Here is an 18,965-nt window from a genome sequence, read left to right on the forward strand (position 1 = left end):
GGGACACGCACCGGGACCGATGGCACACACGTACCTCAGACAGCCCTCAGCCCCGGCGGGACCCCTCGCGGTGCCCCCGCACCCCGCTGGCTCTGCTCAGGCACAGGTCAGCCCCCGCACCCCGCAGACAGCCGCGGGTGACACAGCCGGGACCCGCAGGAGGTGATCAGAGCTGCACCCGCCCAGCCCGGACACACACACAGCGGGGCTGGGACAAGTGTCCTCCTTTTCTTCTCCCTTCCCTTTCCTCCCACCTTCCTTCCCTCCATCCCTCTTTCCTCAACCCCCACCAGCCCACCCTTCCTCCCCATCCCAGGGGTGATTCCCTTGCTCTCCCTCCCGATTTCCAGGAACTCCCTCAACCTGTCCTCACCCCTCTCCTGTCACCCCCTGCACCCCCCGCCTCCCTCCCCGTGACTCGCCCTTGGCTGTGCTGGAAACTCCACCGAGCCCAAAACCACTTTCCTTGCTCTTTCCGGTCATCCCACGGCCGGGACAAACCCAGCCCGGGCAGGGCTTGTGCAACTGGGCAGCGTTGCTCCATCGCCCCCTTCCTGCCCAGCGCCTTCCCGCCGCGGCGCTGCTTTCTCTCCCCTTGGTTTTCCTCCCTCGGGCAGAGCTGGCGGGATGGAAAAGCGGCAGGAGGAGGTGGCTGCAGCCCCGGGAGCCCCACGGGATGAGCCCGCGGCTGGCGGCACAATTCCCGACTGCCCAGGGCTTTTTTTTGCTCCTCCGCAGCTGGAAACAATCGGCAGGATTGCAGCCGGTGACTCAGAGCGAGGCTGTTGTCTTCCCAAATTGTGCACCAGAACTCCGCTCTGCCGGGGACACTGTCGCAGTCAGGGTGAGGGGACACGGGGACCAGCCCTGCCTCTGTCTGTCGCTTTAAATCAGGGTGTTCGGGCGTGTTTAAGATGCTCGGAGAGTTTTCCCAGCTAAGAAATCCCACTGTTCCGAGGGAGGGAATACCCCGGGGTATCACCAAGGTGACAATTCCCTATCCCTGTGCTCCAATCCCTGGACACCTGACCCTGGGTGCCTCCCCAGCCTCTCAGAGCATCATTTTGGCAACAGCAGCATCACCTACCCACGCCGGGGAGCTGTGAATCCCCAAATCCCGCCGCCTGGAAAAAGTGAAAGGCTGTTTAGTCTGGGGAAACCGGAGCTGGGGGAGACGAGGGAATAACTGGGAAAGGACTCTGGGGAGGGGAAGGCAAGGCTCTGTCCAGGAGCAGCAAAGGGAGCGAGACTGGGATGGTCAGGAAGCACCAGCAGTGATGATCCAGTGCTCCCGGACAAGGAACAGGTTGGCTCTTCCCTGCAGGACTCTCCCAGCCCGGTTTGCTCCGCATGACAATATCCAGCAGGAGCTGCCAAAGCCGCCGTTCCCGGGCAGCAGCATCCCTCCATCCGGCTGCCAAAACCCGCCCCGGCTCACGGGCTCTAAATTAGGTTATCCACACGCCACGGCAAACACTTCCAAAGGGAGCGCTGAGCTGCGGGAAGGCAAGAAAAGCCCAGCGCGGCCGCCTTGAGCCGTGATGTGACAAAGAGCTGCGGCTCCCCGGGCAGCTGTGGCTCTTTGGGAAAAGCCAGGCTTGGCAAAAACGTGGCACAGCGCTGGAGCAGGCAACCTTCACCAAAGGCTGGCAGGGAGAAGCCGTAGGCAGTCAATAAAAGTTTTTTGGGGAAAAAAAATCCCCACTAAAATTCTTTGTGGATGCTTCAAGTTTTTTCCAGCTCCTCGTTTGTCTCTGGGCTTTGCGGCTGCTTTTTCTTCCGCTTTGGGTTGTTTTTATTCCGTTTTTTTTTCTCCCCTCTCTCCACCAGGAATGTGACCAGCCTGAAGAGGGTCACGTCGGAAGCGTGACGAGCGGGAGAGATTTGTCATACGGGCTGAGGACACTTTCTCCAAATCGTTTTCCCCTCTCCAAATAGCTGCAATTTATGCAAATGAGCCCAAAGGAGAGCTAAACGGGGACTCGGCTCAACCCGGCTGCCCGCGCTGGGTTCTCTCCCAGGGGGGTGGAGGAGGGGGTGAGTCTGCGGTTACATTCCTGGCTGCACACCTATCCCGGCCCCAGCCTGGTTTGAGGGATCATCCCTCTCCCCGGAGAAGGATGGGCGCTGTGGTTGGCCATCCTCAGCATCACATCCTCCAGCAGCAGGGGAAGGAGTTGGGATCAGGTGAAAGCATCCCCCTGCCCACCTGCTCTGACTCCCCCAGCCACCTCTGCACCAGGTCCTGCCCCACGGGGCTGCACCCAGAGCCTCAGAGCCACATGGCCCCAAAAAGTCCCTTCTCCACCCCAGGCTTTCCCCATCGAGCAGTGCAAGGTCAGCAGCAGCAGCATCCCCATGTCCTTTGGGGTTTCCAGCCGCAGCTGGTGCAATGACAGGCAGCACCAACCTCCAAAAAGCGCTGCGTTTTGTCACAGTTCCTCCTCCTCTTGCCGAGCATTGAATTGTCGCCAAATCTGATGGCTGTCGAGGGACTTTCCAGTGCTGAGGGAACAGCCCAGAGCTTCAGTCTCTTCCCCATCAGAGCAGATGTGGGACAGTGTGAGGTCACCACTCAGCTGGCAGCACATGCCTGGGGTCATCACAGAATCCCAGAATGGTTTGGGTTGGAAGGAATCCCAAAGCCCACCCAGTTCCACTCCCTGCTGTGGGCAGGGACACCTTCCACTATCCCAGGTTGCTCCAAGCCCTGTCCAACCTGGCCTGGAACACTTCCAGGGATCCAGGGGCAGCCAGAGCTGCTCTGGGCAACCTGTGCCACTGCATCCTCCCTGGTGTTCACAGCGTGGCAGCAGGGCTGGCAGCGATTGCTCCGGGGATCAGGACAGACATTGTGCTCCCAGGAAATCAGCTCTCCACAGGTGCTGGGCTCTCCTGCCCAGTCTTTATCCTGGGGAAAACCTGAGGGATCCCTCCACATCTTCCCCCTCTTCCCTCCTGCTGAGAGCAGTCGGTGGGACCGGGGTGCTGGGTCAGCTAAGGAAAACAGTGGTTGTGTTTATCAGGAGCTGTTTTGGAGGATAAAACTCAGATTGCTTCCCAGGGCAGTCCGAATTTCCTCCCCCCCCGGGGCCCAGGCAGGAAGCAGCCTCTGGGTTCGCGTTCAGCCCTAATGAGGGCAGCACTTCAACACCAACCGCGGGTGTTGCAGCCGAGCTGCGACGAGTTTGATCTTGATTTCTTCCAGACCGGGGACTTTCACTCGCGCTGCCACAAACACTCTCTGCGCTCACTGCTGGAGGAATCCCCAGCTCCCCCCATGCAGCAGAACCACAGCCCATCGCTCACACTTGCCGTGCTGATGTCAGACCCCTCAGCCCTCCTTTCCCACCCCTGCTGTCATCTTGATACCTCCCTGTGCCTCGTCTACGCTCCCTCAGAGTAGCAAAAAGTGTCCTGAAAGCAGGCAGCCACGGTTTCGTGCTTATTCATCATCACATGCATCCTGCACGCCGCTGTGTGTTTTGCAGCCGTGTTGCTGCGGTCGGAACTGCTTTTCCTGGCAGAAGCTCTGGGGGCTTCTCCCGGAGTTTGCTGGTGGGATGGAGGAGCACTGGCAGGGGCTGGGGGTCAGCAGCGGTGCCACCACAGGGCACAGCTGCGGGGTGGGCTGCAGGTAGATGTGGTATCTGCTCAGGGTGAATCGTAGCACAGAATCTCAGAATTGTTTGGGTTGAAGTGGATTCGAAAGATCATCCCGTTCCACCGCCCTGCCGCGGGCGGGAACACTTTCCAGGATCAGATTGGTTTCTGTGACACCCACCAGGGAATCAGCCCCAGCCCCCTGTCCTGTGTCACCCGGGGGCTCAGCCGGACCCCTTGTCCCTGTCACCCCCCAAGGGCTCAGTCCCCCCTCTCCAGTAACTCCCCCGCCGTGCTTGGACCCAGCTCGCCCACCTTAACCCCCCGGGGCTCAGCCCTGTCCCCCTTCCGGCACTGCCCACCCCCGAGGGGCTCAGCTCCCCTCATCCGGAGCCCCTCACCCGTAACCCCCGGCACTCACCCCCGGCCCCTTCCCCTCCCTCTTCCCGGGAGCCTCTCGGTTCTGCCGGGGGAGCAGCGCAGCCCCCCCGCCCCGCAGCCCAGCTCCGACGGCCGGGGCGGGTCGGGCGGCGAGAAGGGGCAGTCCCGGGGGCCGTGCCCGCTTGTACCGCGCCTCTCTCCTCCTCCTCCTTCTCCCTCCTCCCCCTCTCCGCGCCGGGGGCAGCCCGCCCAGCCGGGACAGTCGCCGCCGGCAGCCGCGGCGCGGTGAGGTCCATCCATCCCATCGCATCCCGGTGCGGGACATCCATCCCATCGCATCCCGGGGCGGGACATCACCCCTGTGCGGTGCGGAACATCATCCCGTCCCGCCGCGGCGGGGGACATTTATCGCACCCCGGTGCAGCGCGGGACATCCCGAGGCGGAGCGGGGCATCCATCGCATCCCATCCCGTCCCGATGGGTTACCGCTGCCGCAGCAGCCGCTACATCGAGAGCGGGCAGTCTGCCGTGCCCAGCTCGGTGCTGTTCGCCGCGGGGCTCCTGGGGAACGTCCTGGCCCTGTTGCTGCTGGGCCAGCACCGGCGGCGTTCCCGCTCGCCCGGCGGCCGCCCGCCCAAGGTGTCGGTGTTCTACGTGCTGGTCAGCGGGCTGGCGGTCACCGACCTGCTGGGCAAGTGCCTGCTCAGCCCCATCGTGCTGGCCGCCTACGCCTACAACCGCAGCCTCAGCGAGCTGGGCCCGGGGGGACGCGGCGAGGACGAGCCGGGGGTGCTGTGCCAGCTCTTCGCCTTCCTCATGGCTTTCTTCGGGCTCGCCCCCACCCTGCTGCTGCTGGCCATGGCGCTGGAGTGTTGGCTTTCCCTGGGGCATCCCTACTTCTACCGGCGGCACCTGACCCGCCGCCTGGGTGCCACGCTGGCTCCGGCGGCCGCGGGGCTGTGCGCTCTGTTCTGCGCGCTGCCCCTGCTGGGCTTCGGGGTGCCCATGCAGTACTGCCCGGGCACGTGGTGCTTCATCCGGATGGCCGGCGGCGGCCCGCGCGAGCTGGGCTTCCCCGTGCTCTACGCCAGCCTGATGGGCTTGCTGGTGCTGGCCATCGTGGCTTGCAACGTGAGCAGCATGCGGCACCTGTACGGCATGGCGCGCCGGCAGCCCCGCCGCGGAGCTCCCCCCGCCGCCGCCCCGCGCATGGAGGAGCTCGATCACCTCGTCCTGCTGGGGCTCATGACCGTGCTCTTCACCGTCTGCTCCCTGCCGCTCATCGTGAGTAATCCCGCAGCCCCTCCGCCTCCGGGAAACCCCCCTTCCTGCCCTGAGGGTGTGGGTGGTGCCTTTGGTCCCTCGCCGGGGGTCGCTCGGTGCATTAATCTCCTTGGGAAATAATCTTTCCTCAAAGCCATCTCCTCGCGAGGAGGTTGGATGCATGGTTTGGCCTCCTTGGGATTGTCCCTCATCCTGTCCATGGGGGTCAGACCACTGCCAAAGACCCTGGAATATCCCCCCCAGCAGCAGCGCTCAGTCCTGGCCGGATCAGAGCACTGATTTTGGGATAAACCCTGGCACCACCTCCAGCTCGTAGGGGATAAGATTTTGCCTCCTAAACACTCCCCCACTCTGCCCACAGGGACCAGGTCTTGCCTAAAACCCCTTGGAATAACTCCCCCATCACCACCACCCTCTCCCGGGGGGTCAGGGGGTGCTTTGACCCCTTGGAATAAACTCTGGAACTGCCAAGCACTCCTGATGTGCTGGGGGGATTCATGGCTTTAGTCCCCTGTGAGTAACCCACCCGTACCACACTGAGCCCGAGGGTCAGGCTGTTCTTTAATCCCCTTGGATTAAAACCCCCCTGGCTCATCTATCCCATTCTGGGATGCTGCTCCCCTCCCAACACCAGCACTGTGTCCCCGGTTCTTAATTTATTAAAATTCATGGAATAAAGTAAATTTAATTTCTTTAAATTAAAGGTTATCCTTTAGCCCTCACGGAATAACCCCCCAGCACCACCACTCTGTGCCAGAGGTACCGGGGTGGGGGTGTCAGGTAATTTTTTCCCCCTCTGAGTGTCCCCCATCCTATCCCAGAGACCTGGCTGTTGCTTTAACCCTCATGGAATAACCTCCAACCCCAATCTGGGATGGGGAAAGTTAATTCATTGCTTTAATCCCTCTGGAATAACCACAACAACCTCAGCACCCTGTCCTGGGGGTTGATTTATTGCTCAAATTTCCTTGGAATATTTGCCCCCCCCACCCCATTGCCCCAGGAATACCCACTGCCAGCACCACATCCCATGGGGTCACTTCATTCTTTAATTCCCCTGGAATGATACCCCCGATCATCACCACTGTCCCAGAGGTGTTGGAGGGCTTGGGTGATTATTTTAGTCCCATCCCAGTGTCCCCCAACCCATTAGGGATCTGTTTGCTGCTTTTACTCCGTTGGAATAACACTTCCCTCACCCTCTATTCCTCTGAGGTTGCCCTCGAGAGGTTTAAGGGTTGGGGGGAACAGTTCATTGCATCAAAACCCCCCATTCTCACCCCCATCAGACCCTTCAAATCCCCCCATTCCCACCCCATCAGACCCCTCAATAACCCCCCATTCCCACCCCCATGTCCCAAAAGTGCTGAGTAGATCCAGCTCCCTTTGATCCTCACTGGATTGCCCAAACTGGGGGAAATACTCCCCAAAATCCTCCCTCTTCTTGCCCAGGGATGGAGGTCCCGCTGGTGGGGTGGGGGTGGAAAAACCCCAGCATGAGAGCTCTTGCTGCTCCCCCACCCCATTCCTGCCTCTGGATCCTGCAATTCCACCCTTCCATCACCCTCAGCAGGCAGAGCTGGTGCCACAGGCGGGGTTATCCCAAAATCAGATTGGGGGGTGTGCGTGGGTGCTGCCACTGCCCTTGGTGACGATCTCCACCTCCTCTTCCTGTCCCCTCTGTCCCCTCTGGAGCCACACCGTGAGCTATCAGCCACCAGCAGCCCTGGCTCGACTGGGTTCGTGCTGGTTTTGTGATCAGCCCTGTGGTGTCAATCCCTGCCGGGTTATCCCATGGATTCCAGGTCTGATATCCACGGCAGGACTTGGGGACAGAGCAGCACCTGCCAAGGTGGGATGATTCCTTCAGCCATGAAACCACCCCGGTCACCAGGGCCACCTTTCCAGCTCTGACACAGTGTCCCTGTGCCACCACCCTCCGTGACCCAGCCCCACTCCCAGCTGGATCTGCACCCCACAGCACATCCTGATGCCATCCATAGGGACATTGAGGGATTAAAACTTCTTTCGCTGCCCTCGCAGGAATATTTTTATCCCCACCGCAGCAACACCTTCCCTAATCCCCCCTATTTCCCTGACCTCTCAATTTTCCCCCTATTCCCTCATTTTTTTGCCAGATCCGGGTGTACATGGGCGCTTTTGCCGCCGATTTCAACGAGAACGCCGACCTGAGCGCTCTGCGCTTCCTCTCCGTCAACTCCATCGTGGATCCCTGGGTCTTCATCATCTTCCGCACCTCCGTCTTCCGCTCCTTCGTGCGCAGGGTCTGCCGGAGGCTCAACTCCCGCAAAGCTTCCCTGCAAGGCTCCAAGCCGGCGGCTGAGGGCCAGTTCTGTCCCCCGGGCTGGCGCAGGACAGATCCCCCGCAGCTCGGCATCCCCTGAGCGCGGCGCTGCTGCAGAAGCCGGCGGCTGCTGGCGAGGATGAGGAGCGAGCCTTCGGCCCCGCATCCCTGCCCTGGAGCATCCCGAGGGCGGTGGCAGGCGGGGACAGCGTCCAGCTGGCTGCGAGGGACGCCGTGAAGGGTTTCTGTCCCCTCCCCAGGCTGCGGTTTCGCTCCCGAGAGGAAGCGGGCGGGGCTCCCGCGGAGCTGGGGATATTCCGAGCAGCAGCGCTTTGCGGAGGGATTAGGGAGCGCCCGGCTGCAGGAAAGCAGGAGGGGTTTGCAGTGAGGTTCAGGGCAGTGGGGACACCCAGGGAGAAGTGGGGAATGTGTCCCCATGGAATAAAAGTGGTTCAGAGCTCTGTTTCATCCCGTGCACAATCCCATTCCATGCCGAGGGCGTTCATCCGGAGCTGTTTGGGGTGTCCCAGGCTGGGTGAGGGGCAGGAGGGAGCCTTTGGGGTGTCAGGACTCAGAAAAATGAGCAATAATTCACGAGGAGCTGGAGGGCAGGCGGGATCCCTCCATGGGATTCCCACCATCCTTCCATCCCTGCCCAGGATCTTCCATATTCCAGGAGCAGGGCTGTGCTTTATGCACTGTTGTCTCGCTCTTCCCTGGAAAATTGATTCCTCCGAGCGCCAGTGTTGCATTTGTGTTGCTCAGCTCTACCTGTTCTGCTGTAATTATTTAAATTCCGTATTTATGACCATCCTGAGCCCTAATGAGAGCAGTAATTGAGAGAACACAGAGCCTGGGAGGCACAAGCTCTCGGTGAAAGCGTGCAAGAGAGCAACCGTTTTAATGGAAGATCCATTTCCCCTCAACCACACGTATTAACTGGATTTAATATCTGCCTCAAGTGACCATTTAGCCCAAAAAAATTATGATGACCAACTGTTTAGTGCCCTTGGAGAAGACAGAGAATATTTCTCTCTATTTAGCTCAGCCTTGCAAGGTGTAGCCGTGTTCCTACCTGCTCTCACGTGATGTTTGCTCTCGGTGTCACATTCTGGGTTTGAAGGAACAAACTCTATCTTGGAGCTTTTTTGGAGGTGACCTGCTGGGCTTGGCTCTGGCTGTTTGACCAGCCAGGCTCTCCAGGCTGGACAAAAGGGCAGAGCTGTGTTGGGGGATATTTTGGGGGCACCTGCAAGCTGCCAGCTCAGGGCCTCTCCTCGGGGTTTTCTGAGGAGAGAGAAGGAAATGAGTGTTGGTTCATGGATTGGTTTCATGTTACCGACATGGTATCGACTTGGAGATGCTCACGTGGGGCTGCAGAGTCAACAGCTCCGAGCCTGTGCCGTGCCTTTCCCGGGATCTGTTCCACCCCAGCCGGGTGAGATAACAGCCCTGAAACGCCTTGTTGTCCCCCTAAATGGGGATCTCCTCCCCAGACAGATCCACTCGGGACAGACAGACCAGGCACGGGCAGGCTGGGAGTGTTCAGCAATGTAGAACGATGGAATGATCACTGAGGTGGGAAAAGAATTCCCAGATCATGGATCCAGCAATTAACACAAGCTAGGGGTGCTCTGTGTGTGCAGAGCATCATCTGCCTGTGATCTCAGCGAGGATTTGCCTGCCCCAGGAGAGATCCCTGCTCCAGGAAAGGTCACTGCCCCAGGAAAAGTCACTGCCCCAGGAGAGATCCCTGCCCCAGGAGAGATCCCTGCCCCAGGAAAGGTCACTGCCCCAGGAAAGGTCACTACCCCAGGAAATGTCCCTGCCCTACGATGTGTGTGTTTAGATCCCAGGGTAACCACGATCTGTGAAAAGCAGTAATTAAATTGACACAAACCAAACCAGGTTCTTTATTAAGGTGCAAAACCAGGCTTCACCTGAGCTCCAAGATGATCCAAACACTGCATCACTGACACATCTGTGAGTTTATCATCACAGGAATGAAATCAGAGAGCCATGGGTGACTCCCCATCCCTTCAGCATCTCTCTCCCCAGCTGGGATCACACAGATCCCAGCGACCTTGACACTCTCCTCTGGCTTGGGCAGCACTTTTAATCGGCATTCTGCCCTCCCTGCTATCCAGCCCGCTGTGGGAACAGACTCGGAGTCTCCAGCCGCCTGGGTGAGCCAAGCTGCAGCCAGCGAGGTTTGGGCTCAGGGCTGCAGCCAGAACAGCCTCCAGGCAGATAAATCCTCACTCCTGGTGCTGCCGGGGCTGCCGTGTCTCTGTCCTCTCCAGAGATGGCAGCACGTCCCCAGCCAGGGCCGAGGAGGCCACGGATGTTCTCCACCCCAAGCTGGTCCCTTGGACACCCCGTTTTTCAGTGCCCAGACACGGAGAGTTTGGGGCTTCAGGAGTTCTGTCGGAGCTTAGAGCCCCTTCTTCTTCTTACTGAGTTCGGAAAAGATCAAAATGAAAGGAAAAGGAAACATGAAGTAAATAAAAATCGGAATAAAAACCGCCGGCAATCCGTGGGTTAGTTGTAAATGCTGCTAAATAGGAGCCAAAAAAGCTCAGGGATCTCCAGCTGAGGAGGGCAGAGCTGCTGTGGAGCTCTCCCTGATCACAGCCTCCCCCCAGCTCCTCACACTGCTCAGTCATTCCCCACGGGATCCCTCCGTGCCAGGCTGCTCCCGTGCCAGCCATTCCCAAGGGACAGACCTGACTCGTAATGGAGGCAATAAAGAGAAACTGCTCAGCTCCAGGCTGGAGCTCCACCAGCCATGCTCTTTTCGGAGCTGTTTTATGTCACTGCCACCCTCCAGCACTGCCAGCTGCCCTGTCCCACGCTGTCACTGCTGCCACCAGCATCACCTCACCCTGCATCCCTCTCCTTTCCCGGACATAAATCACTCTCAGGGTGGTTTTTTTTATTTTAGCTCACAAAATCCAGGCTCAACTTTGCAGGAGCTCATTTCCCGACAAATTGTTTCATTCCTGCAAAGAGCCCGTTTGGTTTTTTTATTGTCTGCCTGCATTTTTCAGCTATTCTGGAAGCAGGGAGGCTCGTGCCTGGGCAGGCAGCAGTGCCAGGGCTGCCAGGAGCCCCAGCCAGCCCAGGAGTGGCTCGATTTGTTTTTTAACTCATGCACCCAGGTGCTGGAACGGGACAAGCCAAGGCACCAAAACCTGGAGCTGCCGTGCCAGCCCTCAGCCCTGCTTTTTTTAGGGTGGGGAATGAGGCTGCTGGAAGCACTGGAACACAAAACAAAGGATGGGAAAGTTTTGGAAGAAAAGTGTTGTCTGGATTTGCTAAACATAAGATGGGATTTTGGTTTGAAAAGGATGAAATCCACTCACCATAAAGGTGAGGGCTGGACTCCTCCATGTCCCTGGAGCCAGAGCCATCCTTTAAAACCCACCAGGGATGGAGCAAACTCCAGAGGCTGAGTCCTCTCTGTGAAGTTCATGAAACTTTTCTAGAAAGCCCAGAGTGTTCTCTCCAACTGGGCCAAGCTTGGGAATCTTCTTCTAGGGAAAACAATGCCAATAAACCTAGGGAGGATGTATGAGGAACTGGAGAGTGTCCAGGGATGGGAACAGAGCTGGGAAGGGTCTGAAGCACCAGGAGAGGCTGAAGGAGCTGGAAAGGAGCTCAGCCTGGAGAAAAGAAGCTCAGGGGGACCTTGTGGCTCTGCACAGCTCCTGACAGGAGGGGACAGCCGGGGGAGTCAGGCTGTGCTCTCAGGGAAAAGGGACAGAAAAAGAGGGAATAGCCTCAAATTAGGCCACAGAAAGTTTAGATTGGATATTGGGAAAATTTCTTCATTGGCACAGCTGCCCAGGGCAGTGGTGGAATCCCCGTCCCTGGAGGGGATGCTGTGTGGATGTGGCACTTGGGGACATGGGTCAGCAGTGGCCTCAGCAGTGCTTGGCAGAGGAATGGATGGACTCCATGTCTCAGAGGACTTTTCCAACCTAAACAATTCTAGGATTTGACATGGCCCTCGCTGGAGGCGAGACACAGGAGCTAAACATGGAAGCAAAGGGAAGAAAAACACTTCCCAAGGCAGGACAGATTGTACCAAGCAGCCTGTTCCTGGTTTCGAGCTCACAAGGGGGAATGAAAAAAAAACAAAAGCCCAGCAATTTTCCCATTATTGCAGAAAAATCCCATCAGAGACAACTGTCAGTGGAGAAGCCCAAAGCCCCAGAAGGGTATTTAAGGCTCCATTAGCTGCCAGGAAAATGAGCTCCACAAGAAGCCAAAACCCCTTCCTGAGCTGTGACAAGGAACGCCAGAAAGGAGTGGGAGGCTGGGAAAAGCCTTGGAGAAACCACCCTAGAGGGTGCCTGCTGCTCGGAAAAGGTCTCTGGATGAGCAGACTGAGGCTGCCTGGATGGATCAGGCAGGATTCAGCCTCAGGGGAATTTGTGGATGCCACAAAGGAGGGCTGAAGGTGCCAGGGTGCCACCAAATCCTCCGGGAGCAAGCAGGATGGCTCCCTACACTGGATATGTCCATGGATCAGGAGTGGAATTAGGGTTCAAAGAGCTCCTGGGATGTGTTTTCCTGGCCCACCTGGGCTGAAGTGCTCAGGCATAGCTAAAACATCTTCCCCTCCATCTCAACCATCGCTTTGACCTTGAGGACAGAGCTGGAGCTGTGCCTTTGCCACCTGACCCTCAGCTCATCCTCCCCACCACTCCAAAGAGGCCTTTGAGCTGTGTGAGGGAAGAAAGCAAAGCCAGGAGGAGGAGTGGCCCCTGGGAAATGGAGGTGCTGTCACAAACCGCAGCTCACGCAGCCCTGGAGTTTGCCATGCCCTGTATTTCCTTTACGAAGTTCCTGTTACAAAAGTGTGGTTTAAAAAAAAAAAAAAAAAAACCAGCCAAAAACACTCTCGTGTCTGCAACCTGTTGTGTCCACTGCAGTGTTTTACTGAGGTTTGGGGGACAAGGTGTATGGTGTAAATCAAAAATTAAATTATTGGAACAGTCCCAGGGCCACAGGAGGTGAAAGATTTTCCACCCTTGAGTGACCTGTGAAGCAGCAATAAAAGCACTCTGCTTAAATAAAGGCAGCTGCAGTGAGGGGTGGTGTTCTGAAGGATGGACAGAGCATCTGGGATTTCCCATCCCTGGATGTGTTCCAGGTTGGATGAGGCTTGGAGCAACCTTGTTTGATGGAAAGTGTCCTTGCCCAAGGCAGCGGGTGGAATGGGATGGGCTTTGAGGTCATGGCCAGACAGGCTGCACCCCCTTGGGGACCTCTGATGACATGTAGGACAGGGGGACAGTGGGGACATGGCACAGTGCCAGCCACGGGGCAGAGAGTTCTCATCGGTTCTGGGCACCTCTGGGGCCATAGGGACCTCCTGGGCTCAGCTGGGATAGCCACCCCACACCAGGCTCGGGATGGTGGCCCTGGGGGTCACAGTGCTTTGGGGTCCTGGGGCAGCACCAGGGCTGGCCATGCGAGGGGCTCCCGAAACCTCACCGGGGCTGCTGGACCGACACCGGCCGCTCCCGCTCGGGCAGCGGGACTGGGCGTGTCTCGGGGCTGCCGGAGCCGGGATAGCACCGGGGACTGTCCCAGCGATCCCGGGGCCACCCCGGCATCCCCGGCCTGGCATCGGGGCTCTCGGACCGCTCCGGGACTGGCCGTGTCCGGGGCTCCCTGACCAGCCCCGGCACTCTCGCTCCGGCCGGGGTCGGTCCGTGCGCGTCCCCCGGCTGCGCTCCGTCCATCCCTCGGTGCTCCGGCCCGGGGGGGCCCGGGGCGGTGCCGGGGGCTCGGGGCGGTGCCGGGGGCTCGGGGCGGTGCCGTCGGGGCGGGCGGTGCCGGTGCCGGTGCCAGGGGCGGCAGCGCAGTCGGGCGTGCGGCGGCGGCGGCGCGGGATGAACGGGACGGAGCGGGCGTGCGGACCCGGCGGGACAGCGCTGCCGGCCGGGGTCGGGCCGCTGGTCAGCGCCCTCATGTTCTCGGCGGGGCTCCTGGGCAACCTCCTGGCGCTCGGGCTGCTCCTGCGCGGCCGCCGCTGGCCCCGGCAGCGCCCGCCAGCGCTGTTCCACGTCCTGGTGCTGGCGCTGGTGGTCACCGACCTGCTGGGCACCTGCTCCGTCAGCCCCTTGGTGCTCGCCTCCTACCACCGCAACCGCACCCTCACCGCGCTGGCCGACGGAGGACACATCTGCCGCTACTTCGGCTTCGCCATGAGCTTCTTCGGCCTCGCCACCATGCTCATCCTCTTCACCATGGCGCTGGAGCGCTGCCTGGCCCTGGGGCGGCCGTACTTCTACGAGCGCTTCCTGAGCCCCCGCACGGGCTTGGTGGCCCTGCCGGCCATCTACACCTTCTCGGCCGCCTTCTGCTCCCTGCCCCTGCTGGGCTTCGGCTGCTACGTGCAGTACTGCCCCGGCACCTGGTGCTTCATCCAGATGCGCCTGGATCCCCACCGGCTCGACCCGGAGGCGGCCGGGCTGGACGTCACCTTCTCGCTGCTCTACGCCACCCTGCTCCTCTTCCTCATCCTGGCCGTGCTGCTCTGCAACCTGAGCGTCATCGTGAACTTGGCCCGCATGCACCGCCGCGGGCAGAGGACTCGCCGGCTGACCACGCTGGAGCAGCCCCGCTCGGGCAGCGGCTGCGCCCGGCGCATGTTCTCCATGGCCGAGGAGATCGACCACCTCCTGCTGCTCTCCATCATGACCATCACCTTCGTCATCTGCTCCCTGCCCTTCACGGTGAGTGCCGCTGCCTGTCACCTTTCCCTGGCACCCACACTGCTCTCTCTGCCTTTATAAGGTTCCCCCAGCTCTGCTGCCCAGACCGCGAGGGTTGAGGTCAAAGCTTTGCTCTTCCTGAAGCTTGGGAGATCCCAGCTCGGCCGTGAACTTGGCAATTTGCACATCAGTTGGGGAGCAGGGGGAACCACTCCCTGTATCCTCAGTGCCAGGAGGTGGATGGGGTGGCAGGAGGGTGGGGTGGCAAGAGGATGGGTGGCAGGGGGATGGAGTGACAAGAGAGGAGGATGGAGTGTCAGAAAGATGGGATGGCAGGAGGATGAGGTGACATGGATGGAGTGGCAAGAGGACGGAGTGGCAGGAGGATGGGGTGGCAGGAGCAAAAGTGTCCTCCCACCCCACAGATTCTCCAAGGGCAGGCAGTGTGGCTCAGGCAGAGACAGGGTGGATGGAGGTCCCCTGGACCCCTGCAATTCCCAGGATCCAGGAACTCGTGGTTGAAGTGTGAGAGATGGCAGAGCAACCAATTACACTCCTAACGATGGGATGAAGGAGCTGCCCTGGGCTGGAGGAAGAGGGTGTCTGAGCTGGGCGGGATGAGTTATCCCAAATTTCTGTGGATGGAGCTGGAGATGCAGGAGGCTGTTAGACAGCAGTTTGTACTCCTCTGCAGCAGCACCGAGGTGCAGGCACAGAGATGGGAGTTCTCTGGGAACAGGGAGCTGGCACAGCAGCCACAGCACGTGTCATCCCAAGGGAAATGCCCACATCCCGTGCCCCATCCAGCAGAAATCCAGGATCAAAACAGCCAAGTGTGGAAGTGGAGAGAGCAAATGCCCTGACTCTGCCCTGGGCTGTCCCCTCCAAAGGGCTACTTTTCACCCATCCAAGTGCTTTTCCACCAGGAGCATTGTGGACTCTGGAGCCCCTCAGCCCCCCTGCCCATGTGTGTGATCCCCACTGCAGGAGGTCACTTTGTTCCCATTAGAAGTGACCTGACCAAAGTTGGGAGCACAGCCAGTGCTAAATTCATGCTCCTGGTGTTAAATAGACTCTACCTTCCCTTCATGCTCCCTTGCTTTTCCCAAGGGAAAAGGAAATAACCGAGCCAGGCTGATGGGGTTTTAGGACAAAGGAGTAATGTCCAGATACCCACGAGCATCCCAGGAGCCTCAATGCCCTGAGAGGCACTGCAGCTCCTGACAATGAACCCACAGATGATGGGCAGCTCTTCCCGTGTCCCAAAAAAGCCTGGGTTTGGCCGCTGCGGTCACCAGGAAGCGGAACCCCTCGGTGGGGACACGTGGGCAGAGCCCTGGGGGTGTGCTCGGGGCAGACAGGCTGGGAAAGCGGCGCTGGCCAGGATCCCATGGGCCCTGTGGCAGCAGATAGAGCCTTATCCAGAGCCAGCTTCCCTTTTCCCATCGCTGGCTCCCCTGTGGGGCTGCGCTTTGGCAGCAGCTCAAACCCAGCTGTCCCCTCGGGGTGACACTTTCTCTCCTGTCCCCGGCTGCTCACAGCAGTCACCGCTCCTCCCAGGAGCACACCAAGCACACGACCCCATCAGGCCTCCAAATCCCTCCCAAACCCTCCCCGAGCTCAGGACAGCCCTGGAAATGCTGCCTGTGGCCACCTCGTGCCGTGGGATGTGCCATCCCGGGGTGATACCCGGCAGATCCCAGGCAGAGCAGGGATGTTCCTGCTTCCCACCCCCATCCGAGCATCCCCTCAGCCCGGAGCAAGGGGGTGGCTGACCCGAATGAGTAAGGAGTGCTGAGTCACCCTGCCAGGAAGCCCCGCAGGACGTGATGAGTCGGCACATTGCAGGAAGGACCGGAGAGGTCCAGCACCTCTCATCCTCTCCATCTCCCAGGTTCGTTGCTCCTGCATGGGCTCAAGGTGAGAGACACCACCTTCCTGCAGCAGCCACTGGTTTTATTGGGTCTCTAAATGAAACAGCACAGGGCTGGCTTTCATTTAAAGTTCATTTAAACCCATGGAGTCAGCAGATTTGCTGTGACAGCCCCAGTTGCCCCAGAAAGCTGGGATCCTGGGAGCCCAGAATTGGCTTTTTTTTTCTCCCAGTGGATTCTCCCAGGTTGAGGGAGGTGATTGTGAGACCCTTCTGCAGGGCTGTGTCCAGCTCTGGGGTCCTTCCAGCACAAAAGGAGTGAATCTAGAGGTGGAACAAAATTGATTAAAGGGATGGAGCAGCCCTGCTGTGAGGAAAGGCTGGAAGAATTGGGATTGTTCAGCCCAGACAAGAGAAGGCTTTGGGGTGACCTAATTGGGACCTTCCAGTACCGGAAAGGAGCTGCAAGAAAGATGAAGAGACTTTTTCCAAGGGCAAGGGGGAATGGTTTCAAACCAACAGAGAGTCCCATTTAGATGGGATATTGGGAAAAAATTCTTCCCTGTGAGGGTGGTGAGGCCCTGGCACAGGATGCCCAGAGAAGCTGTGGCTGGAAGTGTTCCAGGCCAGGTTGGACAGGGCTTGGAGCACCCTGGGATGGTGGAATGGCAGGAGGGTGGAACGAGATGATTTTCCATTCCCAACCAACCCACCCCATCCCACGATTCCCTGATTTTGCAGATCTGTGCCTACATGAACAAGTTCAGCAGGGGAGAGGCCAACCACGACTGGGACCTGCTGGCTCTGCGCTTCCTGTCCATCAACTCCATCGTGGATCCCTGGGTTTTTGCCATCCTGAGGCCACCAGTGCTGCGCCTCATGCGCTCCGTGCTCTGCTGCCAGGTGCCACCCACCGCCCCGGACAGCCAGACTGCCACTGTCACCAAGCTGGCCACACGGCTGGACATCTTCAGGCAGTAGATCCGTCGGCCATTCCGGGAGATTCCTGCCTTAGGGCTTGTGAAGGGAGGTGTCTGTGGCAGCGTGGGCTGGGTGGGGGTGGCTCAGCCAGGTGTCACCTGGGGAGCAGCTGGAAAGCCACCGTGGCCTCTCCTGGGGACAAAAGTCCAGTGGGACAAGGTTGGAAGGGCTGAGGAGTTCCTGAGTGCTGCTGTCACCCCTGGGGCTGATCCCACCTGGAGAAGGGCTCAGCCCTGCTGGGGAGTGAAGTGTGGGGGGATTTGCTCTAACACCACGGCTGGGAGGTGTTGGGAAGCAGAAATCCCTGCTGGGGTGCTTCCCAGCAAGGTCTCCGTGGTTATTTGGGATGCAGGCAGGGCTACAGCTCCTGGAGATGGGGCTGGGGGGCTGCAAACACCCATCTGTGCCCCCAGAGCCCTAAGGATTGGGTAGGAGAGGGAGGGAGCAGTGTATCCTCAAATACTCCCCCTTTTTCAGGCTGGTTGCCTGAGGAAATGCACTTTTTCAGGTGCGTGTCTGTGTGCTTGTGTCTGTCTGTCTGTCTGTCTGTCTGCCCCACACCCCTGAGATTTTAGGCACTGGTGTTTCCCTGAGGGGCACCAAGGTACTAAAAAAGCCAAATTTTGGCCCTTCCCTGGTGCTGTGATGGAGCAGAGCAGCCCCTTCTCAGCATCCATTTGGAAATTCCCTTTGCCCTGTGATTTTTGCAAGAGCCAACAAAGGGAATGAAGAGCCTTTCCCAGGGAATGAGAGGTTTTGGTCACAGCCATGAGCTTCACCCACATCCAGGGTGATGGGGTTTGGGCTTGGCCTTGACTAGGACAAATATTTAAAATAAAACCCAAAAAAATCAATAAAAGCAAAAAAACCAAGTGCAAAACCATCCAGGTTATCAATCCTGCCTCGCTGGGCAGCATCCTCCAACACCACTAGTTTGTTTTCTGGGATTCCTGTTGCTCTCTGGGACTCCAGGCTGGTTTCCCCTGGGATGAGGAGCATCCAACTCCTCAGTCCAAGGTCACCACTGCCATTGGGAATTTTCTCAAGCCCCCAATTTGAGCAGCATCCAACACACCCTGGGGCATTTCAAGTGTTGTGTCTCGTCTGGGAGCTGCAGCTCTGCTCAGGGAGCCCAAAGGTGCCAAGATTTGGGGCTTTTCCGTGGTTCGTGACTCGAGGTGATGTAAAAGAGAAGAGTTCTTTTATTTAAATAATAAATGTCTCTCAGAGGAGCCTGCTGAATCATGCGTGGGTTTGTGCTGGGGATGTAGAGGTGGAGGAAATGTCTGGCTGGCCTGGAGCATCCGTGGGATGAAACCACGGGAATGAGGGGAGAGGGCAGCAGAGGGAAGTGGCTGCCCTCCAGTTCCCTAAAAAGTGACACTAAACTGCGTCTCACAGATGCCTAATGACATTTTCCACCTTCCCTCTGCCCCCTGAGCTGCAGAAATCCTCCCACCTCTGTGCTCTTCCCTAAAACCTGCCCATCCCACAGCCAGGGGGAGGCAGGCTGAGCTCCCACCTGTTATCAAAACACAACCCCCAAAAATACCCACCCTAAAAAAAGCCAGCATTGAGGTCATCACTCCTGTCAGGCAGCCAACAGCCACAGGAAGTTTCCTGGCCTCCCAAACGCCTGTGGGCAGATGTCAGGCAGGGGCTGCAGTTGCTCAAGAGGGTTTTTTGGCAGCACCCCTGTGGCTGGGGGGGCTTTGGAGGGGGTGTGGGATTTTTGGGATCGGGTTGCCAGGTGTGCCTGGTGAAGCTGGGGTGGAATGGGATGGTGGAATCCGAATGGAATGTCATC

General features: G+C 58.8%; 2 protein-coding genes across 2 annotated transcripts; both read left to right on the forward strand.

Moving 5' to 3' along the window:
* The first annotated feature begins 4,225 nt into the window (after positions 1-4,225).
* On the forward strand, positions 4,226-8,384 carry PTGDR (prostaglandin D2 receptor). The gene is made up of 2 exons (XM_085060961.1): positions 4,226-5,268; positions 7,407-8,384. The coding sequence occupies exons 1-2, from the start codon at positions 4,462-4,464 to the stop codon at positions 7,671-7,673; spliced, it is 1,074 nt and encodes a 357-aa protein (XP_084917087.1). The 5' UTR covers positions 4,226-4,461; the 3' UTR covers positions 7,674-8,384.
* A 5,044-nt stretch (positions 8,385-13,428) lies between these two features.
* PTGER2 (prostaglandin E receptor 2) lies at positions 13,429-18,390 on the forward strand. The gene is made up of 2 exons (XM_085060962.1): positions 13,429-14,325; positions 16,919-18,390. Exons 1-2 carry the CDS (start codon positions 13,480-13,482, stop codon positions 17,156-17,158), a joined length of 1,086 nt encoding a protein of 361 aa, XP_084917088.1. The 5' UTR covers positions 13,429-13,479; the 3' UTR covers positions 17,159-18,390.
* The last annotated feature ends 575 nt before the right edge of the window (positions 18,391-18,965 follow it).

Source organism: Lichenostomus cassidix, chromosome 5, assembly GCF_008360975.1.
Source record: "Lichenostomus cassidix isolate B80296 chromosome 5, HeHo_3.0, whole genome shotgun sequence".
Taxonomy (NCBI): Eukaryota; Metazoa; Chordata; class Aves; order Passeriformes; family Meliphagidae; genus Lichenostomus; species Lichenostomus cassidix.